Consider the following 25,375-nt stretch of genomic DNA (forward strand, 5'->3'; position numbering starts at 1 on the left):
TTCAGAGGGAGGGAAGCAGGGTGAAGCGTCTCTGGAGAGAGTCCCCCTGTCACTGGGGCTGCTGTGTGGAGGGCAAGTCTTGTTCCTGCCTTGGCCCTGTCTAGTTACGCAGTCGCAGTCAGCGTGGACGTGCGTTGCCAGCCTGACCGGCCGGGTGTGGGATCTCCTGAGCTACTGAGTGCAGAGTTGCCAGCGAGACCCAGAAATGGTTGTGAAACAGCTTCCACGATGGACAGTGGGCACAGGGAGGAAGGCTGGTCTTGTTCAGAAATCTGTAGCTGTTCTTTTTTTTTTTTTCTCTCTGAGATGGAGTCTCGCTCTGTCACCCAGGCTGGAGCGCAGTGGTGCGATCTTGGCTTACTGCAACTTCTGCCTCTTGGGTTCAAGCAATTCTCCTGCCTCAGCCTCCTGAGTAGCTGGGATTACAGGTGTGTGCCACCACGCCAGGCTAATTTTTGTATTTTTAGTAGAGACGGGGTTTCACCATGTTGGTCAGGCTGGTCTTGAACTCTGACCTCGTGATCTGCCCGCCTCGGCCTCCCAAAGTGCTGGGATTACAGGCGTGAGCCACTGTGCCCGGCCCAATCTAGAGCTGTTCTTATCTGTGACTTTTAATGGCCAAGAAAACATATTTCCTACTGTTGTGCAATTAGTTATTTTTTTAGGGCGATTGATGTTTCTTGCCTAACATCCACACTGTCCTCTTCTCAAGCCCTAATATTCTCTGATTTGCCTTGTAAAGGAATTTTTGTATGTTTTTTTTCTGTCTCTCCTTTACCTCTTTACCCCCCTCCTTTCCCTCTTTACCCCGTTTTAGCCAAGCAACTTCCAAATTCATCTCGCCTCCAGGAAGCATTTAAATCCCCAACACAGAGACAGTGGTGAACACTCAGGGCCCTGTGCCTTCCCTGTGGCAGCTCATGGCAGCTTTGGCGAGGTATCTGCTGGTTGAGCCTCGGTGCTTTCCAGCCTGGGTGCTGGACACGTTGTACTTTGGAGCCCCCTCCCACTGATGGTTTAGGTCCCGGCCCTTGCTCTTTTCACATCAGCCATAGAAGTGGCTTTTGCTCTTGTGATAATCCTAAGCTGGCTGCAAAGAAGGTGTCACAGAGCCAGCTCTGCAGGCAGCGAGGAGGCCTGGAGGCCGGCAAGCCTTGAAGATGGACGGAGCAAGTAAAGGCGCCGGCCAGCAGCAAGTGAGTGGGAGGCCTGGGGACACGTCTCCATGACACAGCCTGAGGGCTGCCAGCCCCTACCAGAAACTGGGAGAGACAAGAAGGGCCCTCCCCTGGAGCTTCTGTGGGAAGCGCAGCCCCGCCCACACCTAGATTTTGGACTTCTGACCTCCAGAACTGCCAGAAAATAAATGTATATTATCTCATGCCAACCAGTTCGTGGCTGTTTGTTAAGGCAGCCATAAGAAATTAATGTAAAAAGTGAGTCCCGTTTTCCAGGAAACTTTAATCAGACCAACCAATGTTAAGATATGTCAGTAAAACTACAGAACGATGGTTCTAATATAAACAATACAACTATAGAACTTTGTGTCTATGGAAAGAATTCTTCAGTATCCAAGGAGAAAAAGTCACGTGTAATGAGGAAAAATAAGACATGCTTTAGATTTCTCCACAAATACTCACTGTTGGAAGACACTGGAGAAACATATATATAAAGTGTTAAGAAAAAAAAATATGACCCAAATGCACAAAACCCAAGCAGATCATTCTTCAAGTGTAAAGGCCATGGATAGGTGCTCGCAAGCATGAAAGCCCTTGGGGAAGATGGTGTCCAACTTTGGGTGGGGCCCGTGGGAGGCTGAACAAAACCTAGCCATTGGGGAGCTGGGTGAAGTCAGAGACAGGAGGACTGGTAGGAAGGAGAGAACCTCTTTCCTTATAGAATGACTAAGCAACTGTGGGAAATATGGGTATCAAAAACAAATCTTGAAAATATATAAACAACAGTGTAACCTATGGAGAGGTTGGTGGGACTCAGATTCCTGGTGACATAGGTACATTCACCACCTCATCTTCCTTAATGGAAGGAAATTCTGACAGACGATAGATAAAAAATATTGGCAGGTAGGTAAAAAAGAAAGATGTTCATGCATTATGTAAAATTACAAAAAGGCATATCATGAAAGTAAAAATAATGTTATAATCCAGCACTTCTTCCCATTGCTCCCTATCCTGGAGCACCCCCTGTCCCTTCCAAACATCTTGATTTTTTTTTTTGTGACAGAGTCTCGCTCTGTCACCAGGCTGGAGTGCAGTGGTGTGATCTCAGCTCACTGCAACCTCCGCCTCCCGGGTTCAAGCGATTTTCCTGCCTCAGCCTCCCGAGTAGCTGGGACTACAGGTGCGCGCCACCACACCCGGCTAATTTTTGTATTTTTAGTAGAGACGGGGTTTCACTGTGTTAGCCAGGATGGTCTGGATCTCCTAACCTCATGATGTGCCTGCCTCGGCCTCCCAAAGTGCTGGGATTACAGGCGTGAGCCACCGTGCCCAGCCAATTCTTGATTTTTTTAGAAGTGTGCAGAGTGGGGATCCCAAAAATATCATTCTAAGTTGCTAAATCAAGAGAAGAGGTTAAGATATATCACATAAAATTGTAAAGAAAATGACTAGAATAATTTAAAAATAGATGTAAAGTTTGCAGTTCACCAGAACAATTATTAAACACCAGAAATCTGTATAGTAAAGATGAAAAGAATAAAAGAAGAAACATTATAGCAGACAGTGTCACATAGGAAGAGATAGGATGAGGAAAAATGTGTATAATTGGATGCAAATTGATAAATTCATCTCTTAAAATAATTCAGTTTGGGGGAATGTTTAAAAAATGGTGCAGGGATTCTGATATGCCTGCCCCCTTTGAGAATCAGCTTGTGGTGAGTTACTGATAACTTAGTGTTTATTATTTAAGAGCAGAAAAAGAGAGAACCCTGTCCTTCAGGAATATCTGGTTCAACCAGACTGACCTAGGGACGGATCTCCTTCACTTACTTTGACCTGTTACTGACTATTTGATACATACAAGAATTACTCAGCCTCCAACAATTTCTCTCCTGTAAAATCCATGTAAATGCAGATTTGCTTGGTGTCCTCTAAGTGGAAAAACCACACACTGATTTCCGTCTGCTCTCACACCACAACGATCAACACAGAAGACTTCCGGGACCGAATGTGTGGGGATTTCTCCTCACCAACAAACAATCGATCGGTTCTGCGACAGACACCAGCTGCGTATCCTCTAATTTAGTTCAGTTCCTACACTGTCTGCCTGGGGATGGCGTGGGACCCCAGAGTGAGGGCCCAGTCCCCCAAGACTGCCCCCAGCTTCCATGCCAGTTGCGAGCTCCGGGTCATTGCCTGTGCTTCTGATCGATCGGCTACAAATGGAAGATTTCCAGGATCCTATCCTTGGTTTGATTAATTTGCTAGATTTGCTCACAGAACTCAGGAAGACACGTACACTGGTTTATTATAAAGGGCATTACAGAAGATACAGATGAAGAGATGTGTAGGGTGAGGTATAGGGGGACAGGTACAGAACTTCCATGCCCCCCCTGTACACGCCACCCTCCGGGAACCTCAGCTGTCTGGAAATTTAATGAACCCTGTTCTTTTGGGGTTTTATGGAAGCTTCATTATGTAGACATGATTGATGAAGCCATTGGCCATTGGTGATCAGCTTAACCTTCAGCTCCTCCCCACTCCCCAAGGTTGGGGGTGGGGCTGAAAGTCCCAGTCCTCCAATCCCACCTTGCTCTTTCTGGTGACCAGCCCCCATCCCGAATCTACCTAGGGGCTGCCAGCCATCAGTCAACTCACAGCATACAAAAACACATCACTTTGGAGATTCCAGAGATTTTAGGAGTTGTATGCCAGGAAATGGGGATGAAATCACATATGTATTTCACAATCTTTCATGCCCTTTTGTACGTTTATGAGAAATTAGGATTAAATCTAACCCAAACTGTGGCTTTGAAACTTGGGGCTGTTGAGCATCTAATATTTGGATGAAGAACCAGATAATAAATTATTATATATAATACATTATATATATGTAAATATATTTTTATATATGTGAGATTACATTCTATCTGAAATCAACCCAAACACCTCTGTAAAGGAGCAAGCTCTTACACATTTTCTAGGAGCTGTGTATTTGTAAATCGAAATTAAGAATAGCGCATTCATTTACTAAAACGAAGATGTTTAAAGTAACATTTATAGTCTCATTATTTAGAGTGCCTTTGCTGGCCAGGTGTGGTGACTCATGCCTGTAATCCCAGCACTTTGGGAGGCTGAGGCGGGTGGATCACTTGAGGTCAGGAGTTCAAGACCAGCCTGGGCAACACAGTGAGACCCCATCTCAAAAAAAAAGTGTATTTAAAAAAAAAAAAGAAGAGTGCCTTTGCCATTGTTTTAGATTCACTTCAAACCTTCATCCCCCAAATCTGTTTCTCTACCATTCGTAAAAGTTTTTGTGAACTTGATCTTCATTGGTCGGGAGGGAATTCTCTGAAGTCACAAAGTAGCTTTTCGTTTGAGAAAACAGGGGTGTCACCACAGGTTACAGCACTGCCCCTGGCAGATGCCCAGGACTGTCGTTCATTCCTCTCCACTATTTCCATGGCCTCCTGTGGGGGAAGGGGCAATGGCACTTAGTAGATCAGGGAAGTAGGAGCCTGACAGTTTCTGCCAACAGCTCGAAAACTGTGTGTGCAGAACCTACACACAGCTGGTTTGTGTGCACAGACTGCATTATTCTTGCTTATTATTTTGGAATCTGTTATCTTTGTACCAAGGGCAAAACGAGTGTCTTTGATTTTACCTTTGCAAATAATTTTGTTGTCGATTCCACAAATGTGTGAGTGTCGGCCGGGCGCGGTGGCTCACGCCTGTAATCCCAGCACTTTGGGAGGCCGAGGAGGGCGGATCACAAGGTCAGGAGATCGAGACCATCCTGGCTAACACGGTGAAACCCCGTCTCTACTAAAAAATACAAAAAAATTAGCTGGGCATGGTGGCGGGAGCCTGTAGTCCCAACTACTCTGGAGGCTAAGGCAGGAGAATGGCGTGAGGCCAGGAGGCGGAGCTTGCAGTGAGCTGAGATAGAGCCACTGCACTCCAGCCTGGGTGACTGAGCGAGACTCTGTCTCAAAAAAAAAAAAAAAAAAAAAATGTGTCAGTGTCTACTGTGTGCCTGGCCCTGTTACAGGCATGCATGGCAGACAGAGCAGCAAACAGCAAAAATCCTTGCCAGAGGGAGGCTTCACGCTGGTGGGGCGGAGGCAGCAGGAGCTGTCGGGACCCCGTGAATGGCATGATTGCGCTCCAGGCCCAGGCAGTGGCTGAGTTGGTTACAAGAATGCGCTCGGAGTCTGACTCTGGGTTCCAGCCTCAGCTCTGCCACTTACCCTTGTAGAGTTGAGCAAGTCAGACTCTCTGCACCTCAGTGTTTCCATCTGTGACGTGGAGTGAGGACTGTGCTGCCCTCAGAGCTCTGTTATGAGGTTGAAATAAGCTAATGGATATAGGAAGCACGTACAGCAGTGCCCAGCCCACTGCAGGCGGTGTTCAGTGTCTGCTGTCACTGTTTTGTGAAAGGTGTGGTGTTATGGGAGGGAAAGGGATGCACAGGCCGGCAGGAGACTGGGAACAGCAGTTCTCCCAAAGGGCCAGCCAGGGTCAGCTTCGTGGAGAAGGTGGCGTTGAAGGAAGCCTGGAAGGGAGTGATGGGCCGTGCCACATGGACCTGGACCTGGGTATCCTGGGGAAGAGCCCCCACCCCAGCAAGGTGGCCAGGGGAAAGGCCCTGCCGCTGGGGGATGTCTGGGGCTTTCACGGAGTGGCCTGGTGGTCAGCGTGGCTGGGAGGAGTGATGTCAGGGCATGGCGAGTGACTCAGCAGGCCATGTGAGGACTTCGCCAGTTACTCTGGGTGACATGAGAGCCATGGGAGGTGGAGGGCTGACTCCCTCTGACTTAACTGTAATAGGACTGTGGTGGCTGCTGGTTGGAAGTAGGCCTAGGAAGGAAGCAGGGACACCAGTGAGGACGAGGAGGGGATGACAGTGGTGTGGACCCCCACAGTCTCCTTGGAGGAGGTGAGGGGTGGGCAGGTGTGGGCCAGAACCTGAAGGTGGAGCCCTCGGGACCTCCTGGTGGCTGGATGTGGGGCAGTAGGGGAAGGAAGCCCTAGGGATCACCTCCGGCATGGCCTGGCCTGGCCTGACCTGATGGAGCTGCTGTCTACCGAGATGGTCAAGTCCACCAGGAGAGCAGGGGTGGGGGCAGCTGGAGCTCAATTCGGGACACGCCAGGCGTGAGATGATGTCCCATCTCAAGATGTTTCCTGGACCTGCTGTAACTAAGTACACAAACTGAGAGCTGAAAACAACAGGAATGGGCCAGGTGCAGTGGCTCATGCCTGTAATCCCAGCACTTTAGGAGGCCAAGACGAGAGGATCACTTGAGCCTGGGAGTTCAAGACCAGCCTGGGCAACATAGTGAGACCCCATCTCTAAAAAAATAAAAATAAATTAGCCAGGCATGGTGGTGCACGCCTGTGGTCCCAGCTACTTCGGAGGCTGAGGTGAGAGGATCCCTTGAGCCCAGGAGTTTGAGGCTACAGCAAGCGATGATTGTGCTGCTGTACTCCAGCCTGGGTGACAGAGTGAGACACTGTCAAAAAAAAACCCAGGAATGTATTCTTTCACAGTTCTAGAGGCAAGAAGTCTGAAATCAAGGTGTTGGTGGGGCCATGCATCCTCTGAGACTCCAGGTGGAGCCGTCCTTTCCTCTTCCAGCCCCTGGCCATGGTCAGTCCTTTGGCATTCTTGTGGCTCCGTCACTCCCATCCCTGTCTCTGCTGTTACTTGGCACCCCCCGTGTGTCTGCTTTCCGTGCATTTTCGTCTCCCTGGAAGGATGCCTGTGATACTGGATTAGAGCTCACCTCCGTGGTCCTCACCTTCACTTGATTATCTCTGTAAAGACCTTTTTTTCCAAATAAGGGCACATTCACAGGTGCAGGGGTTAGGAACTTGAGCATCTCTTTTTGGAAAACACATCTCAACCCATAAAAGATGACTATTAGCCAGCCAGGGAAAGGTGTTGAATAGGTAGAGCACAGAGTGCATGCGCAGGCCAGGCTGAGAGGTACACTTGGGGGTCGTCAACATGCGGATGGCATTTAAAGCCTTGAGACTCAGTGGGGACCCCAAGGGTGTGAGTGGATGGATCCCAGAAGTGATTCCTGAGCTGAGCCCCGGGAAAGTTCAGCAGGGTGGGGAGATGAGAAGCACCTGTCCGTGAGACTAAAGTGAGGAGTCAGAGAAGGAGGAAATCAGGAAAGTGTGGGGCCCCGGGATCCAGAGTGAAGAATATTTCCAGGAAGAGGGAGCGAGACTGAGTCAGATCCTGCTGATGGGTCAGCTCAGAGACAAACACTGGTCCCAGCTAAACTGAGGTCCTTGGCAAAATTATTTTATAATTGTTGATAAGATAATCCTAGGCAAAAACTTGCCTATTTTGATTTTTTTTTTTGAGATGGAGTATCGTTCTGTCACCCAGGCTGGAATGCAGTGGTGCGATCTCGGCTCACTGCAACCTCTGCCTCCTGGGTTCAAGCAATTCTCCTGCCTCAGCCTCCCAAGTAGCTGGGACTACAGGCGTGTGCCACCACGTCTGGCTAATTTTTTGTATTTTTAGTAGAGATGGGGTTTCACCGTGTTAGCCAGGATCCACCCACCTCGGCCTCCCAAAGTGCTGGGATTACAGGCGTGAGCCACTGTGCCCATCCGATTTTGATTTCTTTAGTCTATAGCTTTTTAAACCTGTTTTTCAACCTTTTGGGCTATATCTACGTGGTCTGTGTTTATTTCTAAAAGAAGTGTTCATTCTGTAAACAACTGGGCATGTGTCTGGACTTGGGATAGATGCTGGGCATAAAATGATAAGTAACATACACACCTGCCCTGAGACATCGTTCACTGGGGAAGATGAGTGAAACAGTGGGATACAGGGCAACAGCCCAATAGCATTGGTCCCTAGGGGACTGCAGATTAAAACCACAGTGAAATACCTTTCCACACCCATTAGCATGGTTCACATTGAAAAGACCAACACCGCCAAATTTGGGGGAGGATACAGAGCAAATAAACCAAATGGCCCGTGGACCCATCGCTCATGGGAATATAACTTGGTGGACCCACATAGCAGACCTGTTCAGCAATTTTCTTTAAAACAGTAAAAATGTATCTAGTCGGCTGGGCGCGGTGGCTCACGCCTGTAATCCCAGCACCTTGGGAGGCCGAGGCGGGCGGATCACGACTTCAGGAGATGGAGACCATCCTGGCTAACACGGTGAAACCCCGTCTCTACTAAAATTACAAAAAATTATCCGGGCTCGGTGGCGGGCACCTGTAGTCCTAGCTACTCAGGAGGCAGAGGCAGGAGAATGACGTGAACCTGGGAGGCAGAGTTTGCAGTGAGCCGAGATCATGCCACTGCACTCCAGCCTGAACGATAGAGCGAGACTCCATCTCAAAAAAAAAAAAAAAAAGTATCTAGTCTATGATCCAAAAAGTTTCACTCCTAGGTATTTACCCAAGAGAAATGAAAATATATGTCTGCAAAAAGACCTGTACAGTGTGTCCATAGCTGTCTTATTCATAGTAGCCTCAAAATGGACACAACTCAAGGGCCCGTCAAAAGCAGAGGCAAATCATGGTGTGTCCCTGCATAGTGAAGAGAAACAAAGGGCTGATGCAACATGAGGACGTCTCAAAGACAAGTTGCACTTAAGAAGCTATGCTAAAAAAACAAACACACAGAAGCCTACATCATTACGTTTATAGAATGTTCAAGAACTGATGAAACCAGTCCATGGTCACAAAAGCCAGAAAGTGGTTGCTTCTGGGGACCAGAAGGGAAAGGGGCATAAAGGAACCTTTTGAGGTGAATAGAAGTTTCTGCATCTTGGTTTGGGACACATGCCAAAACTCACCAGGCGCACATTTAAGATCTTGCATTTTTATTATATGCAAATTATATCTCAAATAACCTAAAAAACAATGCTTGTGACAGGTGTTCCCAGGTGCCGTGCATGGAGGTGAGGGGCCACCACATGCCAGGAGGAGGCTGGGAGGCATCCTGGGGAGGGGAGGTCACGTTGGATCGGGGTTTCCAGGCGAGATTTGGAAAAGCAAGGGGAGGGTGAGCCCAGTGGAGGGCTAAACCTGGCCGAAAGCCCAGAGATAAGAAAGAGCTCAGCCTTGGTTTCAAGCACCAGCGGCCTAAAAAGGAAACCCAGTTATTTAACAGAATCCATTCTGTTATAAGGCTCAGTGTGTACCTGAGACAGGACCATTTTCCCCTCTCCAGTGCAAGCTTCTTCATGGACTTTGTTCAGATTTCAATTTTATAATAGCTTTTTCTATTCTCCTCGTCAGTATACTTTTTTTTGTTCCAACTGATAAATTATTCTTGCTACTTAGTTTTAAAAACATTATTCAAGAGTATTGCCTTATTAAAATAACTTGATGCTTTCTATTTTTTTTTTCTCCTTAAAACATAAAAGCTACAGATTCTCGTTGACACTGGAAGCAGTAACTTTGCCGTGGCAGGAACCCCGCACTCCTACATAGACACGTACTTTGACACAGAGAGGTAAGCGCTGGCCCCTTGGCTGGTGTGCTGGGCCGGGGCACTGCATGATCAACATGCTTCAAAATGCACCAGAGTATGACAGCCAGAAAGCTGTTTCATTTTAAGGGGGATACCGATATGTATGTGTATGTATACACACATGTGGACATGTGTATGCATATGTACATGTTCATTCCATCCACAAATCCACAGCAGGAGTCTCCTCATAGCCTTCACGCATTTACATGAGATTCATTTTCTAAAAATCCAAGTCAAACACAACTCCTTTAGTTATCCCAAGTCGCAGGGAGCTTGTGGCCCTTTGGTGTTTATTGCAGCAGCTTTAGTTCTGCAGTGGAGGTGGGCTGGAGCAGGGGACAAGGTCTTGGGAGTCTGTGAGGCCACTCTGGCCGAGGGTGTGGGTTTGCTTCCTCAGCTGAAGGGAAACATGGAAACCCACCTTCGCATAGTTCAGTAGGGGTTACGGTGTGGTTCATGGAAGCCATTTCTGTGGGTTGGTTTGCAATACTCATTTGGAAGAGTGAGTTTTGTGAGCACAAAGTATTAAGGGCCAAGACTGGGGTTGCACATGAGCAATTATGGGGTGGAGTTGAGAAAAAAAAGTGGAGCCTGATGGAGGTCTCTGGAATAGAACAAGCCTTGCCCATGCAGGCTTCCGAGCAGCCCTGGGTGGGGTTGTGGGGAGGCCCCCAGGGGCTTGTGGCAGCCTTCAGCTCTGCGGGAGCCCATGGGGTCTAGAGTCACCGCCCTCTGTGAACTGGAAGCTGCTCTAATGCTGTGCACGTTTTGATGTCACAACTATTTTTACGATTCTGAAATTTAAATTCAACAGACAGCCACGTAAATTTAAATTCAACGGACAGAACAGGTAAATTTAAATTCAACGGACAGAACAGGTAAGCTGACATGCTGGTTTGTTTTTTAGGGTCACGAACCATCTAGAGGCTCGGAACTGTCACATTGGGTTTCCCTACTGTAAATTCTTTTCCTGACTTCCCTTTCTCACTTTCCTTATCCTCAGTGTTTTGTTCTGGGAAATAAAGGCCAGCTCTAGTTGGGGACAAAAGGAGGGGGAAAGAATAGCTGAAGTCTTCTGAAAATGCCAGGCAATTTAATAAAGCAAGATGATTTGCTGTGTATGAAAGAAAGCATAGAGGAAACCCTGTATATCTATTCTACCTACACCACATCCTGGGCTCCACTTTGGTGCCATAAATGATGGGGCCTCCTGCACGTATGGCTGCAGCTGCTTGCTGGGGAGAGAGCTGTGGTGGCCAGTGCTCTATGAGGCTTCAGAAAAATATGGCTGGCCCCTCCCTCAAGGAACCTATAGCTTGGTTTATGGCTTCATGTGTTGGTAAGCTTTCTTCATTGATATTCCTGGATACAACTCCTGCCTATGATCACTATGTGTCCAGCTGTTGCTATAACCACAAACGTGTGTAGAAGTCGTGGTGGTGTTGCTCTCTGTGTGTGCAGCAGAGGTTTGGTTTACGATGGCTTATGCTGCCCCTTCCCACTCAGATCTGCGATCCATCCAAGTCCTCAGTCCCCAAACAGCCCTCACCTCCAACTGTTCACTCTGGACTGCTCATCATGGAACAGGACTTGGAGTTGGTCCAAACCCCTCATTTTGATTCCTGCGGCACAGGAGTTCAGAGAGACAGGGGACTTGCCCAAGTTCAAGCTTTGAGGCCAGCAGTCCCCAAACCTTCAGCCAACACCTGCTTTTTATAACAAGTGCTTTGTCATTCCCTGAAGTAAATGCAAAGGTCACATGACTTATCTACATACACAGCTCAAAGTGCCCTGACGTAATATGGGGGGAATACAAGGGAAGTAATGTATAACCGGCTAATCAGTACCTCAGTACGTGAACACTCCGGCTCCGTGGTGCTGGTAGACCACGCAGTAGGCAGATGCTGGAGGTGAGTTAACGTCACCATGGACATGTACACCCAGTGTAGACTGATCAAGGCAAGCTGACTTAGACTCACACACCCCAAGCAGCTCAGCTTGCTGTCTTAGACTGTTGTGCTGCTATAAAAGAATACCCAAGGCTGGGGAGTTTATAAAGAAAAGAGGTTTATTTGGCTCTTGGTTCTGCAGGCTGTTCAAGAAGCATGGTGCCAGGCTCTCAGGCTGCTTCCAGTCATGGTGGAAGGTGAAGCAGAGCCAGTGTGCAGAGATCACATGGGAGAGAGGAAGCAAGGGTAGGGGAAGGACATGCCAGACTTTTTTTTAGCAATCGATCAGCCCTCCCTGGAGCTAACAGAGTGAGATCTCAGTCATTATTATGGGCGAGGCACAAAGCCATTCTTGAGAGATCCGACCTCACCACCCAAACACTTTCCACCAGGCCCCACTTGCTACACTGGGGATCAAATTTCAACATGAGAATCGGAGGGGACAGATATCCAAACTCTATCAGTTGCTGATATGATTTTCCAGAATGGAAAAGAATCTTAGGAAAGTTCCAAGAAAAACAGAAAGAGAATCAGCTTCCCTGGATTTCCATAGTAGCAAATATGCAATGTATACTAAACCTGTGTAGAAAAGATGGTATGCACATGTGAATGGGAGGTGCATTCTATGCTCATATGATCCAGCAGATTTCACCCATGTTGATGCCCAGCGCGACTTTGGAAAGTGGTGTGGGACGGGAACAATACTTCATTTTGCATGACTGCCCTTCACATTCCAGGATAACCAGCATGCTTATCAAACACACCCCCAAAGTTTCCAAAACTTCCCCTAGGGGACAGGACCTTCCCCATTGAGAACCGGTTATCTGAATAGTCCCTGATGGTCCCAGCCCTGTGTTGTTTCCACTGCTGGGCTCTAGTCTGTATGACACGTTTTCCACATTTCCCCCTCACTGGGGCTCAGCACACGGGGGCAGAACCAACACATGTGGAGCTTGCATTTCCTCATTTAGCAATTCTTTCCCCCTTAGAATAGGTGTTTCTCTCATCATCTGTAGATGCAAGATACAATAGAAAGAAGCAGTAAAGCACAGTAAAGTCAAGGTTAGGGTGATGTGGATGGTTACTTTCCAGATTTAAAGGGAACCACGCAAGTCAAGCCCTGTGGATGGCTACTTTTTTCATGGCAGATAAATAGCAGTTCTGTGGCAGCCGCTCATCGCCAGAGTCCATCAAGGTCAAAGTATGCTTCTCAATCCACACATCCTTTCACTATGCAGAGGCAATTGTTGAAACCTTCAAGGGTAAATAATACTCTGCATTATCAAGACTATGTGCAATATTTCATCAACCGTAGACAACCCAGCATCTTTCTCAGCTCCCTTCAACTGTGTTCAGTGTTTGGTTGAGCTGTGGTTCTCTTTCAGGCTACCGTGGGACACATCTCTCTTACTTACCTGCTAGCCCTGTTTTGCATTCAAGTGGCAGATGGTTCCTGTTTTCCATCCTTTGGGCTTCTCTAGTCCATATGCGTTTGATGAATATGAAAACTGGGATCATCCAGAACTCATTTGATGACTAAGCCTTCCCTCCTGCTAATCTCACAAGATAATTCAGGATTTCTTGCCACCATTCTGACCACTCAAGGTTCTGATCTGTTTCTTCTTTTGTGGGTAAATAAAAAGAGAAAGAACACACCAGTGTCTGGGGAAAGCCCCTCAATGGTTGGTTTCACCCCATTGCCACTTCCACCATTCAAATTCAGTGTACCTTCCTTATTTGCGAGTACTGCAGAGACTGACTTATTACATATAACACATCACTCACCTTTTGGGTGTCTACCCTGGTACCGCCTTTCTTTTCAAGAGACCATTCTTCAACAGAACTGTAAGGTTTCTTCTTGGCTGAATCAGATGTGACGCATCCCACTTCTGCGTTTGAGGCGAGTTCTATTCCTTCAGCTGCATCCCTGCTACCATGCTTGCTTTGCAGATTAAATTCTTAGGTTGATATTAACTTGTTTCCTTTTATCTGCTTTTTACATGCTTTATTATGGTTGATATGCTTTATGATTGAAAGATATGAATATTTTCTTTCAATGTCAATTATGTATAATTAATTTGTCTAATGCTTTCATGTAACTTTAGAGTTGGCCTAAGTTATACTTTCAACCATTGTATTTGATGGGAGCCAAGAGACTGTCCTTTTGCCTTCTCAATTTTTGACAAAGGTTTCTTTTCTGAGCTGCAGCTCTCTGCCCTGTGATGTGTCTGTATTTGCTTGTGCTTCTGATCTCTCTTAGTTATAATAAGGTTCTGGTTGGGTTTGTCCGCCTCTGATTCACGTCCTCAGTCTTTGGATATTCAGGTCTAATGCTTCCTGAAACATGTTACAGTAATTGGAGATTTGGCGTGGGGTTCTTTGACAAGATCTCTTTGATTTATGGAATGAGATGTCAGGCTACCATTAGTCATTTGTGAGCTCGTCTTTATCAGAATCCATCTTTTCATGGTGGTGAATGTTCCAGTGAGTTACTATAGAGCAAAAAAAGAAAAAAAGAAAAGAAAAGATCATGTATTTTTTAAATGTACATCTTTTTTAGCCAATAAAATCTCACCTCCAGCTAGTTGGCTTGAAGAGAGATCCAGTATACTCATCCCTTGACCCTCCACGAATCTATTCAGGAGATTAAGTATATTTCCATTAAAATGTCTCCTTACTTCTGTACTATATCCGGGTTGAAGCTCACAGAGCAAGAGACCAATTTATTTTCCTCAACTAATGTTTGTAAGGGACTTCTTTAAGGAGGCTAAACTGGATACAGACCAAATGGCTTTCCATTCAATGAGGACAGATATTTTTACCTGATTATTGAGATCATTTCTCAAGCATGTCCATCATTTGCCTGGTAGAAGGGGACTTGCTGTTTTGGAGCCTGTGAGCATTTAACGTTATTGAGGATGTTGATGAACCACCAGGCTGGGCAGGCTGAGCTGACCCTGAACCTCAGGGGGTCTCATGCATTCAGGTCTGGTGACTTCGAGAATCACAGAAGATTAAGAGGGGCATCTGGTCACCTGGGCCAGGACAGTAAGCCCACTGGTAAATTTCAGACCCTGAGAGCCCCAGGGAAGTCCTGAGCAGAATTCTTTAGGAGACTCAGCATTCCCTGGGTCGAATGACTTAGGAGAACCAGAGCTGACCCAAGGATTGAACTCTAGAATTCTGCACATCCACCTTCTCTTTTCGTGTTCTCTGCAACCAACAGCAGGTTTCTTTTGAAATAATAAAATGTTCTGTAGCTCTTTTCCCCTCAGTTCAATTGATTTCACTTTTTAATCCTGCATTCCCTGAGCACTCTTATCAGAGGCAGAACATCTTCTGAATTTGGTTCAAAGTGTTTTTATTACTGTGAGCGGGCTTTTTCCTGGCCACCCACATCCCTGATTGATTGCTGTTTCTGAGCACCCAGAATGGACATTGCCAAGGAGAAGCCCATCCAGGTTTCTTGCTCCATGTATTTAATTATTGTGCAGAGCAATTGAGAGCCAAAGTGTTTTAGTCGCAAGAGGTGGGACGTTAGAAAATGAAGATGAAGGCATGTTTTTCATTTAAAGTGCTGGAAACTCTACGCTAATAATAACCCCTAGAGTCACTTATGAATGATTCTTCTCTGGGGTTTTACTCAGAGGTTTAGTTCAAGGAACCCAGAGAATATGAATATGAACTGAGAATTACCTTTTTTTTTTTTTAACATTATCTAGGACTGTGCTTTCTACAAGGCTAGCCACAAGTCACATGTGGCTATTTAAATTTAAATGAACGTTAAATAGAAGTTCAGTCTTTCAGTTGCACTATAATCGCATTTCAAGTGTTCATTAGTCACAAGCGGCCAGCGTATTGGGCAGAATATTTCTGTCGTCACAGGAGGTTCTGTTGGACAGTGCTGGTGCAGGGCAGAGAGGAACTCTGCCGTTTAGACACCGGTTGCACAAGAGCTTGAAGCGTCACCACCTCTCCTTGACCTCCTTAGCTGAGACACCCCACACACACTTGCTCCTTTCATGGGGTGGTTGGACTTTAGAATGAGACAGCTTTAGATTCAGTAAGAGTAGCTCTATAGGAGCATTTTCCAGAAAACAAACAAACAAACAAAAACATCCTGATGATATGCTTTGGGTGCAAATCTCATGTTGAAATGTGATTCCCAGTGTTGGACCTGGGGCCTCAGTGGAGGCATTTGGGTCATGGGGACAGATCCCTTATGAATGGCTTGTTGCTCTCATCAAGGTGATGAGTGAGTTCTTGCTCCGTTAGTTCACATGAGAGCTGGTTGTTTAAAGGAGCCAGGCACCTCCTCCTCTCTCTCTTGCCCCAGCTCTCACCATGTAATGTACTGTGTCCCCCTTCGCCTTCCACCTTGAGTGGAAGCTTCCTGAGGCCTCACCAGAAGCAGATGCCAGCAACATGCTTCATGCACAGCCTACAGAACCATGAGCCAAAATCATACCTCTTTTCCTTATGAATTATTCACCCTTGGGTATTCCTTTATAGCAATGCAAACATGGCCTAACAGACTGGAATTTTTTTTTTTTTTTTTTTTTTTTGAGACAGAGTCTCGCTCTGTTGCCCAGGCTAGAGTGCAGTGGCGCGATATCGGCTCACTGCAAGCTCCACCTCCCGGGTTCATGCCATTCTCCTGCCTCAGCCTCCCGAGTAGCTGGGACTACAGGCGCCCGCCACCACACTTGGCTAATTTTTTGTATTTTCAGTAGAGACGGGGTTTCACCGTGTTAGCCAGGATAGTCTCGATCTCCTGACCTCATGATCCACCTGCCTCGCCTCCCAAAGTGCTGGGATTACCAGACTTGAATTTTCTAATAATAACTCATAGCCTGAAAAAAGGCAGCAAATGATTAATTATAATAATAGCAGCTATTTTGTGGCATATCTCCTGTGTTCCAAGCTTTTGTTCTACATGCTTTACAATATTAACTCTTTTAATCTGCGTAATTAACTTCACGAGGGATGGTATTATATTATCACCATTTTTTAGTTGAGGAAACTGAGGCATAGAGAAATAAATAACTTGGCCCTGGGTCACACAGCTAATAAAGGATTGAACTCATATTTGAACCCAGGCAGTATAATTCCAGCTGCCTCTGCTGTCTCTGGAAATGACACCAAAATATCCAGAGTGCTCCCTCTGTAAGGAGACCAGCAACCTGAGCAGGAAACTAGAGAAGACATGCTAAATAGATATGCAGGCTGGTTCAGGTTCTTACTAACACTACAAATTCTACAGTTTTCTATAGCCTGGACAGAGTGAAACTAAACTTTTCAAAAGGAAGTCATAGCATTTTAGACTGTTTAGGAAAGATACAATTACTCTACCAGGGCCGGGCAAGGTGGCTCATGCCTGTAATCCCAGCACTTTGGGAGGCTGAAGCAGGTGGATCACCTGAGTTCAGGAGTTTGAGACCAGCCTGACCAACATAGTGAAACCCCATCTCTACTAAAAATACAAAAATTAGCTGGGCATGGTGGCATGCGCCTGTAATCCCAGCTATTAGGGAGGCTGAGGCAGCAGAATCGCTTGAACCCAGGAGGCGGAGGTTGCAGTGAGCTGAGATGGCACCATTGCACTCCAGCCTTGGTGACATAGCGAGACTCCATCTCAGCAACAACAAACGATTACTCTACCAGACCAGGTAGTATGGTTTGGCTGTGACCCCACTCAAATCTCATCTTGAATTGTAGCTCCCATAATTACCATGTATTGTGGGAGGGACCCAGTGGGAGATAATTGAATCAAGGGGGCGGTTTTTCCCCATACACTGTCTTCGTGGCAGTGAATAAGTTTTACGAGATCTGATGGTTTTATAAGGAGAAATCCCTTTCACTGGCTTTCATTTCTCTCTTCCCTTACCCATGTAAGACATGCCTTTCACCTTCCACCATGATTGTGAGGCCTCCCCAGCCACGTAGAATTGTGAGCCCATTAAACTTCTTTTTCTTTATAAATTACCCAGTCTTAGGTATGCCTTTATCACAGTGTAAAAACAGACTAATACACCAGGAGTTGGCAAACTCTAGCCCATGAGCCAAATCTGACCTGCTGCCTGTTTTAGTAAATAAAGTTTTATCAGAACACAGCCATGCAGCTATGCAAGTTTACTTACACATTGTCTGTGGCTGCTTCCACATTACGTTTGAGAGCTGAGTAGTTATCACAGAGATCCCATGGCCTACAAACCTAAAACGTCTATTATTTGTTTCTTTATGGAAAGAAATTGCCAACCTCTGTTCTAGATCGTATTCTCCAAGCATTTCAAGATAATTAGTCTTTGTATATTTCTGAACTTGAGGAATGAACCCAAATTGTCAAAATGGACTGAATAATTCAGTATTTTTATTGCTATTCAACATAAGCGTGTTCATCTCCTCCCATGTGGCAGGCACATCTGAATTTATATTGGCACTAACACTTGGCATTCCGCCAATCTTCAAATACCCCATTTCAAAGACCTGACTGCATGTTACCTGGGTAATTTCTGGTGGATCCCTTAGTGCTCTAAGGACCCTCTGTGGTCACTTTTCTGTTTTTGTACCTGCCCATTGTCGGGAGATCTGCGCACAGAAAACATTGACTGAATGCCTCTCTTACTTTATGATCACGGTGGAGTGAACCAAGATAGTAGGCAAATATTAAAAGCCAACCATCTTTATATTCTGTACCCCATTATGAAGTTAGAATCAGCTGTTTCCCCCAAATCCGTTTGCCAGACCTTCGTAAAATAACATATTTCTCCTGATTATAAAAATAATGCATACAAACATGGAGGGACCTAAGCACAAGAACAGGAGTCCTCCCACCTCCAATCCTGCCACCCCAGCTGGCCACTGTTAATATTTGAGTGTAATAAATAGTTTTGAAGGAGAGTCTGTCTCATTGACGTATTTTTCTTTTAACTTTTTCTCTACATCATTTAAAATTTCTTAGAAAAAGAAACATTTTTCCCTTGGCACATAATAGCGCATCATATGGATATGCTGTAATTTACTGAACTGTTTCCTTGTTACTGAGCATTTGGATGGTTTCCAGCTGTTTGCTGTTATACATAAAACATCACGACCATCCTGGCACATGAACCTCTGTCTGCTTCCTGGGTGTCTCCTTAGGGTCAGAGTCTCAGAAGTGCAGTTACTGAATTAAAGATAGTTAACATTTTTGATGCTTATGAGATATACCAAGAATGAGTTAATGAATAAAAGGCCAGATAGGGTGGCTCATGCCTGTAATCCCAGCATGTTGGGAGGCTAAGGTAGGAGGATTACTTGAGCCCAGGAGTTTGAGGCTAGCTCGGGCAACATAATGAGACCCTGTCTCGGCAAAAAAAGAAAGAAAAATATTAGTTGGGCTTGATGGTGTGCACCTGTAGTCCCAGTTACTCAGTAGGCAGAGGTGAGAGGATCTCCTGAGCCCAGGAGTTCAAGGCTACAGTGAGCCATGATTGTGCTATGGCACTCCAGCCTGGATGACAGAGCAAGACCTTTTCTTTAAAAGAAATAATAAATGAATGAATGAATGAATGAATGAACGAATGATCATGTCATCTCCAAACTTCTTTACTGACCTTAAGCAAGACTGCACTAGTTCATGTAATCCCACAACAAAGACTTATTAACACGTGTTAATGTTCACAGACTGATTATTAAAACAGAGTGAAATCAAGCCTGCAGGCGAGGATCGCTTTAGTATGATCTACTGGGTGATTTGATATTTAGCTTAGAATCGTGATCGTTTTCTTAGGAGGAGCATGGTTTGAGTTCATAGACATTTGCCTAGAGATGTTTCTTAGGTTCCTTCCTATATTCCAGCAGTTTTCAAACTCAAATGGGCATAGGAATGACCTTACAAGGTGGGACTCCCCAGGGCCATGACACCTGCTGTCCTCTCTCCACAGTGCTCTACCCCTAGAGAGCCCCAGGTCTCACTGTCTTCATTCAGGTCTCATGCAGACATGGTTGGATCCAAGAGTTCTCTCCAACCGCTGGGTCACTTGAGGTCCCCTTGCCTGCTTTGTTCCCTGGGTGGCTCTCGTCCCCATAACCACCATTCCCGCATTCATTATCTCTCCTCACTGCAGCATAAACTGAGGGGGCAGGACTTTCGTCTGATCTTGTGAATGTCGTTCTGCGTCAGTAGCTCTTACCTCCAGGGCCACGTGAGTGTCAGGCTCTCGGTCATGTCACAGTGATTCATGTTCTGGCATGCCATTAGCGTCACTGCCCATATTTTGGTGAGAGTATAATCACCTTTGGGGCATTGAGGGAGAACCTTGAGAAGGACCTGTGACATGAAGGACCTGGGCTTCAGCAGGTAGGGCTTGGTCATTATTTGTCACATGAGTTGTATGTGTGAACCTGAACTCCAGCTGCTGCGGGCACAGGCTGGTGGAGCCTCCCTCTGGGATGCCGGCACCTACCCGTGTCACACAGCAGCAGCGCAGCAGCCCTGCAAAGCCGGAGGGCCAGGCAGGTGCCAGATTGGGTTGTGTCCTTCAAAGGGTCGTGTCCTACGGTGGCCAAGCAAAGCACCTGACTTATAGGGTTTAACTTGGATATAGGGAAAAATTAAACTCAAGCCACATGTTTACACCAGTGCATCCCTTCCACATGACATGGAAAACACTGTTACCAAAACATTAGCGATTATGTTTTTGGGGGAAGCTGTCGCTTTGTTAACATTGATGCTGTTCATGATAAAGAATGGCTTACAGGCTTACAGTAGACTTTCTGTGTTTAGGATAGCTGCCTTGGACATGGCAACCTTATCTTCATGGTTCGGGAACATGGATACATAAGAGAATACAAGGGGCTTAGCCGGGCGCAGTGGCTCACGCCTGTAATCCTAGCACTTTGGGAGGCTGAGGCAGGCAGATCACAAGGTCAAGAGATCAAGACCATCCTGGCCAACATGGTGAAACCCCGTCTCTACTAAAATTACAAAAATTAGCTGGGCGTGGTGATGTGTGCCTGTATTCCCAGCTACTCAGGAGGCTGAGGCAGGAGAATCGCTTGAACCTGGGAGGCGGAAGTTGCAGTGCGCAGAGATCACACCACTGCACTCCAGCCTGGGTGACAGAGCAAGACTCCATCTCAAAAATAAATAAATAAAAATAAAATAAAATAAAATGAATACAATATGCTTTTCTTTTCTTTCTCCAGGTCTAGCACATACCGCTCCAAGGGCTTTGACGTCACAGTGAAGTACACACAAGGAAGCTGGACGGGTTTCGTTGGGGAAGACTTCGTCACCATCCCCAAAGGCTTCAATACTTCTTTTCTTGTCAACATTGCCACTATTTTTGAATCAGAGAATTTCTTTTTGCCTGGGATTAAATGGAATGGAATACTTGGCCTAGCTTATGCCACACTTGCCAAGGTAAGGCTAATCCATGGGTTTAAGGAAATCAAATAATAGGATGAGATTCTGAAAATCAGTCATTAAAGGGCTGACACATGAGTCTTGGGCTGTTCTTGGAGACAGTGAGAACCACGTGGTGGAAACAGACCAGCATTCACACAATTATATTTCCAAGCATTTTTTAAATTGAAGGTAAACAGCATGATTCTTGGAACCTTCCTGTAAGACAGACTAATAGCATTAACTTTTTGTTTTATTTTCGTTTTATAGTTTAAAATGTTAACAGAATTTGAATCATGTAGATTGTGGTGTGTGTTTAGGAGTTTTTACTAAGGTGGGATTAAAAGAAAACACATTTATTAAATTCATACGTTTGCGTGAAGATGGAGCCTGCGGACGGCCCTGGAATGCAGGCAGGGGGTGCTGCCCTCCGCCAGGCTGGGACGTGGCCTGTTTTCCTGGCTCTGCAGGGGACACCTCCGAGGAGACACCCAGCATGGGAATATGGGCAGCCTGAAGGCATGCCCTGGGGAGAGCCAGCCCTTCCCAGTGGTGGTGAGCCCCAGATGAATTGTGGAACCCTGCTCTTGCCATCACCAGAGCCTCCCCACATGGGGAAAGACAGAATTGGATGTTCCCCAAATATTTGTACTTGGGGCCTACCCAAAGGAAATATGTCTGTATGCAGGAGGAGGGAGGCAGGCAGGGGAATTTCCACCTGGAGGCATTGCCAAAGGCAGGCGGGAGTAGACGCTAGGGGTGAGTGCAGGGCTCCTGGAGTCCACATGGGTTTGTATGTTTATTGCGGCATTATTCACAATAGCAAAGACTTGGAACCAACCCAAATGTCCAACAATGATAGACTGGATTAAGAAAATGTTGGACATATACACCATGGAATACTATGCAGCCATAAAAAATGATGAGTTCATGTCCTTTGTAGGGACATGGATGAAATTGGAAATCATCATTCTCAGTAAACTATCGCAAGAACAAAAAACCAAACACCGCATATTCTCACTCATAGGTGGGAATTGAACAATGAGATCACATGGACACAGGAAGGGGAATATCACACTCTGGGGACTGTGGTGGGGTGGGGGGAGGGGGGAGGGGGGAGGGATAGCATTGGGAGATATACCTAATGCTAGATGACGAGTTAGTGGGTGCAGCGCACCAGCATGGCACATGTATACATATGTAACTAACCTGCACAATGTGCACATGCACCCTAGAACTTAAAGTATAAAAAAAAAAAAAAAAAAAGAACTGCAGAAGGAGACCAGCTCTCCTGGCCCTGTACCTGGGCACCACGCCCTGGCCTCACCTTGCTCAGCGTTAGGCTTGGAACCAGAGCTACATGTGGAAGGAAACAGAAGTGATTGCTGGAGCAACAGGCCCCCACTGTCCCATGAGGATAATCTTCCCATGGTGGAAGAGCATTTGTTCCAGCTCAAGTTTATGAGCAGATGGGGGTGGGGTGGGGAGGGCAAGAGGAATTTTACAGCCCTTGGCCTCTCCAAGGAGACAGAATCACAATTACTGAGAGCCTATTAGGCCCTAGGCTGAGAAGATACAAGATAAGATGTGGGTCACTGAGTGCTCAGGACTCCCCTGTGAGGCATACTTTGTAAGGTCATATTCTCCCCATTTTCTTAAAGGTTGTATTCTCCCCATTTTCTTTTTCTTTTTACTTTTTTATTTTTTTGAGAGAGAGTCTCACTCTATTTCCCATGCTGGAGTGCAGCAGTGTAATCTCAGCTCACTGCAACCTCTAGCTCCCGGGTTCAAGTGATTCTCGCACCTCAGCCTCCCAAGTAGCTGGGACCACAGGCACACGCCACAACGCCTGGCTAAGTTTTGTATTTTTGGTAGAGATGAGGTTTCACTCTGTTGGCCAGGCTGGTCTCAAACTCCTGAGCTCAAGTGATCCATTCACATCAGCCTCTCAAAGTGTTGGGATTGTGGCATGAGCCACCGTGCCTGGCCTTATTCTCCCTATTTTCAAGATGTGGGGATTGAGGGTCAGTGAGCTGTTGCCCCTTTGAAGTCAGGCATGGAGCTTCTCACTGTCTGCAGAGCCAGGGCTGGCTCATGAACCTTTTGTCCTCTATATCATAGATAATTGCAGACGGATGAAAACTTGCGTTCCTAAATACATTTTCAAAATGCTTTATCTGTATGTGACTGGAAATGAAAGATGTATATGACTGGTTTTATGCGAATTGTTCCGAAGATGATAGAGTAAACCTAAATTGCCTGGAATTAATAATATGTAAAGATTCTGTGAGAACAGACCCCTTCGGGGTTTGCTCAGACCTCCTGACTCTCCGTGCGACATTTTATCTTTTCATTTATGAAATTCCAAGATTACTGACAATTGGCTTCCCATTTCCAGGGTTTGAGGAGACAGCAGTAGGACTCAGGAAGCAGAGTGTGGCTGGGAACAGGGCCTGCAGGGTGAGCTGGGCGGACTGCCCACAGGGGTCTCTGAGACAGGTGGGCTGAGCGCTCTGCAGTGGTCAGGTTGTGTGGTGGCCCCTGGCCCATTCCAGGGGCTTCCTGTCAAGGCTGTGTCAGGAACACCTACTGGGCTTCTAACACTATAGCTGCCTGGGCCCCACTGCTGCTGAATCAGGTTCTCTCAGGGTTGGTTGTGGGCACCTGGATGCTTTTAAGTCCCTAGAGGGATCCCGAGGCACAGCCCTAGTGAAGGACTTGCCAGAATGATTGCAGCTCCTTCGCTGTGTGCGTGTGCCAGGTACCGCTCCAAGTGCTTTATAGGTATTGGCCCATTTAAGCCCCAGAGCAGCTCCAGGCAGCTGCCCTTATCCCTGTTTCACAGGGAAGGAAGCAAAGGAACAAGTCACTCGGCTGGCAAGTGGCAGAGCCTGTCTCCCATCGTGTTTGCTTTGCTTTACCGCCTCTCAAGAAGGTGGGTAGAACACCAGCTGGGGGCACCCCCAGGCCCACCCTATAATCCCAAGAGGTGATTTTTGTCTCACTGGTTGACCCAAATGCCCACAAGTGTTCTGACAGAGATTGCATATGGAAATCGTGCTAGATTCTGCCTCGGAATTCTGCAGAAGCTGAGATGAAACAAGTAGGAGGTCAAATACAAATGGACTACACCAATGGGAAGATCTGTATCTATTCCATGGTGGAGTTCCCCTCTCACTCCCTCTGGAATCACAGTTTTAGTTCTCACGGATAGTAAATAATCATTCCTGTGAAAGACCATGGGCACCCAGGGGATGCCTATAGCGTCTGTGCTACTATAGTTAATTACATTTTCATCAAAAACTAACAACTCAGGGTCACCAACTCCAGTGTCTCCCAGTTGTCAAAGCCAAAATCTAAACTCAGGTCTATCACTGACTTCCTACATGACCACCGGCACCCCTGGCACACCGGCACCTCACAGCTGTTTACAGACCTTCCCGCTTCCCTTTGAGTCTCTCTGGAGAAATGAGGGCATCCTCTGTATGTCTTGCTGGATGTGAGGGAGACACAGAGCACACGAGGGCTTCTGAAATCTGGCCTTGGGGGAATAAGAAGCCTTTTATGCTTCTGGAGTATAGATTTGTGCCTTTCCTGCTTCTTTCCTGCCAGAGTTCATCTGGCAGAGCTAAGCCTCACCCCAGGCTCTGGGGTCCGGGGGATACTGTCCTCCCAGGTCAGCCACCTCTCATTTGCATGGTGGACAGCTGCGGCTGACAGGCAAACAAAAATGTCTGTGGCCATGGCAGCTCCTAGAGAAACTCTTCTCTCCTTACTCTCAAATGCCTAAGATTAGGATCCACCACCTGCCACGGTAACCTACTTCCAAGGCTTCTCACACCCCCTCACAAGGCAGTCATGATGATAGATGTGACTGCGTCGAATGGCTTCCAGAAATATGATCTTATTTGTACAACAGAGCCGTGCCCAAAGGAAGAATGCCAACCAGTGGGAAGCTCTGCTGGGGCTTTCTGAATTCCTAGACCCAATCACAAGCTGGTGTACTGTTGAACCATGAAAAAATTGAGTATAAACACCAGGAATGTCTGTGGCACGTGGCGTCTACACTGGGTGACCCATGTCTACACTGTGAGTCCTAAGCGGGTGCCCCTCTCTGTCGCCCTCCCGCAGCCATCAAGTTCTCTGGAGACCTTCTTCGACTCCCTGGTGACACAAGCAAACATCCCCAACGTTTTCTCCATGCAGATGTGTGGAGCTGGATTGCCCGTTGCTGGATCTGGGACCAACGGAGGTAGTCTTGTGGGTATCTTTTAGTCTTAAAGGGGCGAAAAATCACAGATGGATGGGCTGTTTTTTTCTGTTTTATTAAACACCTGAG

At 46.6% G+C, this 25,375-nt stretch overlaps 1 protein-coding gene across 2 annotated transcripts in view; it reads left to right on the top strand.

Annotated features, from left to right (window-relative positions):
- Window positions 1-25,375, top strand: part of BACE2 (beta-secretase 2) — a 109,872-nt gene that overhangs the window by 49,242 nt on the left and 35,255 nt on the right. For both annotated transcript variants that reach the window (XM_034947862.3, XM_003823908.5), the window contains exons 2-4: window positions 9,593-9,681; window positions 20,838-21,054; window positions 25,168-25,296. In XM_034947862.3, the coding sequence (XP_034803753.2) occupies window positions 9,593-9,681; window positions 20,838-21,054; window positions 25,168-25,296 (435 nt within the window). The remainder of the gene's footprint in view (window positions 1-9,592; window positions 9,682-20,837; window positions 21,055-25,167; window positions 25,297-25,375) is intronic.

The sequence above is a fragment of the Pan paniscus genome, chromosome 22 (genome assembly GCF_029289425.2).
Source record: "Pan paniscus chromosome 22, NHGRI_mPanPan1-v2.0_pri, whole genome shotgun sequence".
NCBI lineage: Eukaryota > Metazoa > Chordata > Mammalia > Primates > Hominidae > Pan > Pan paniscus.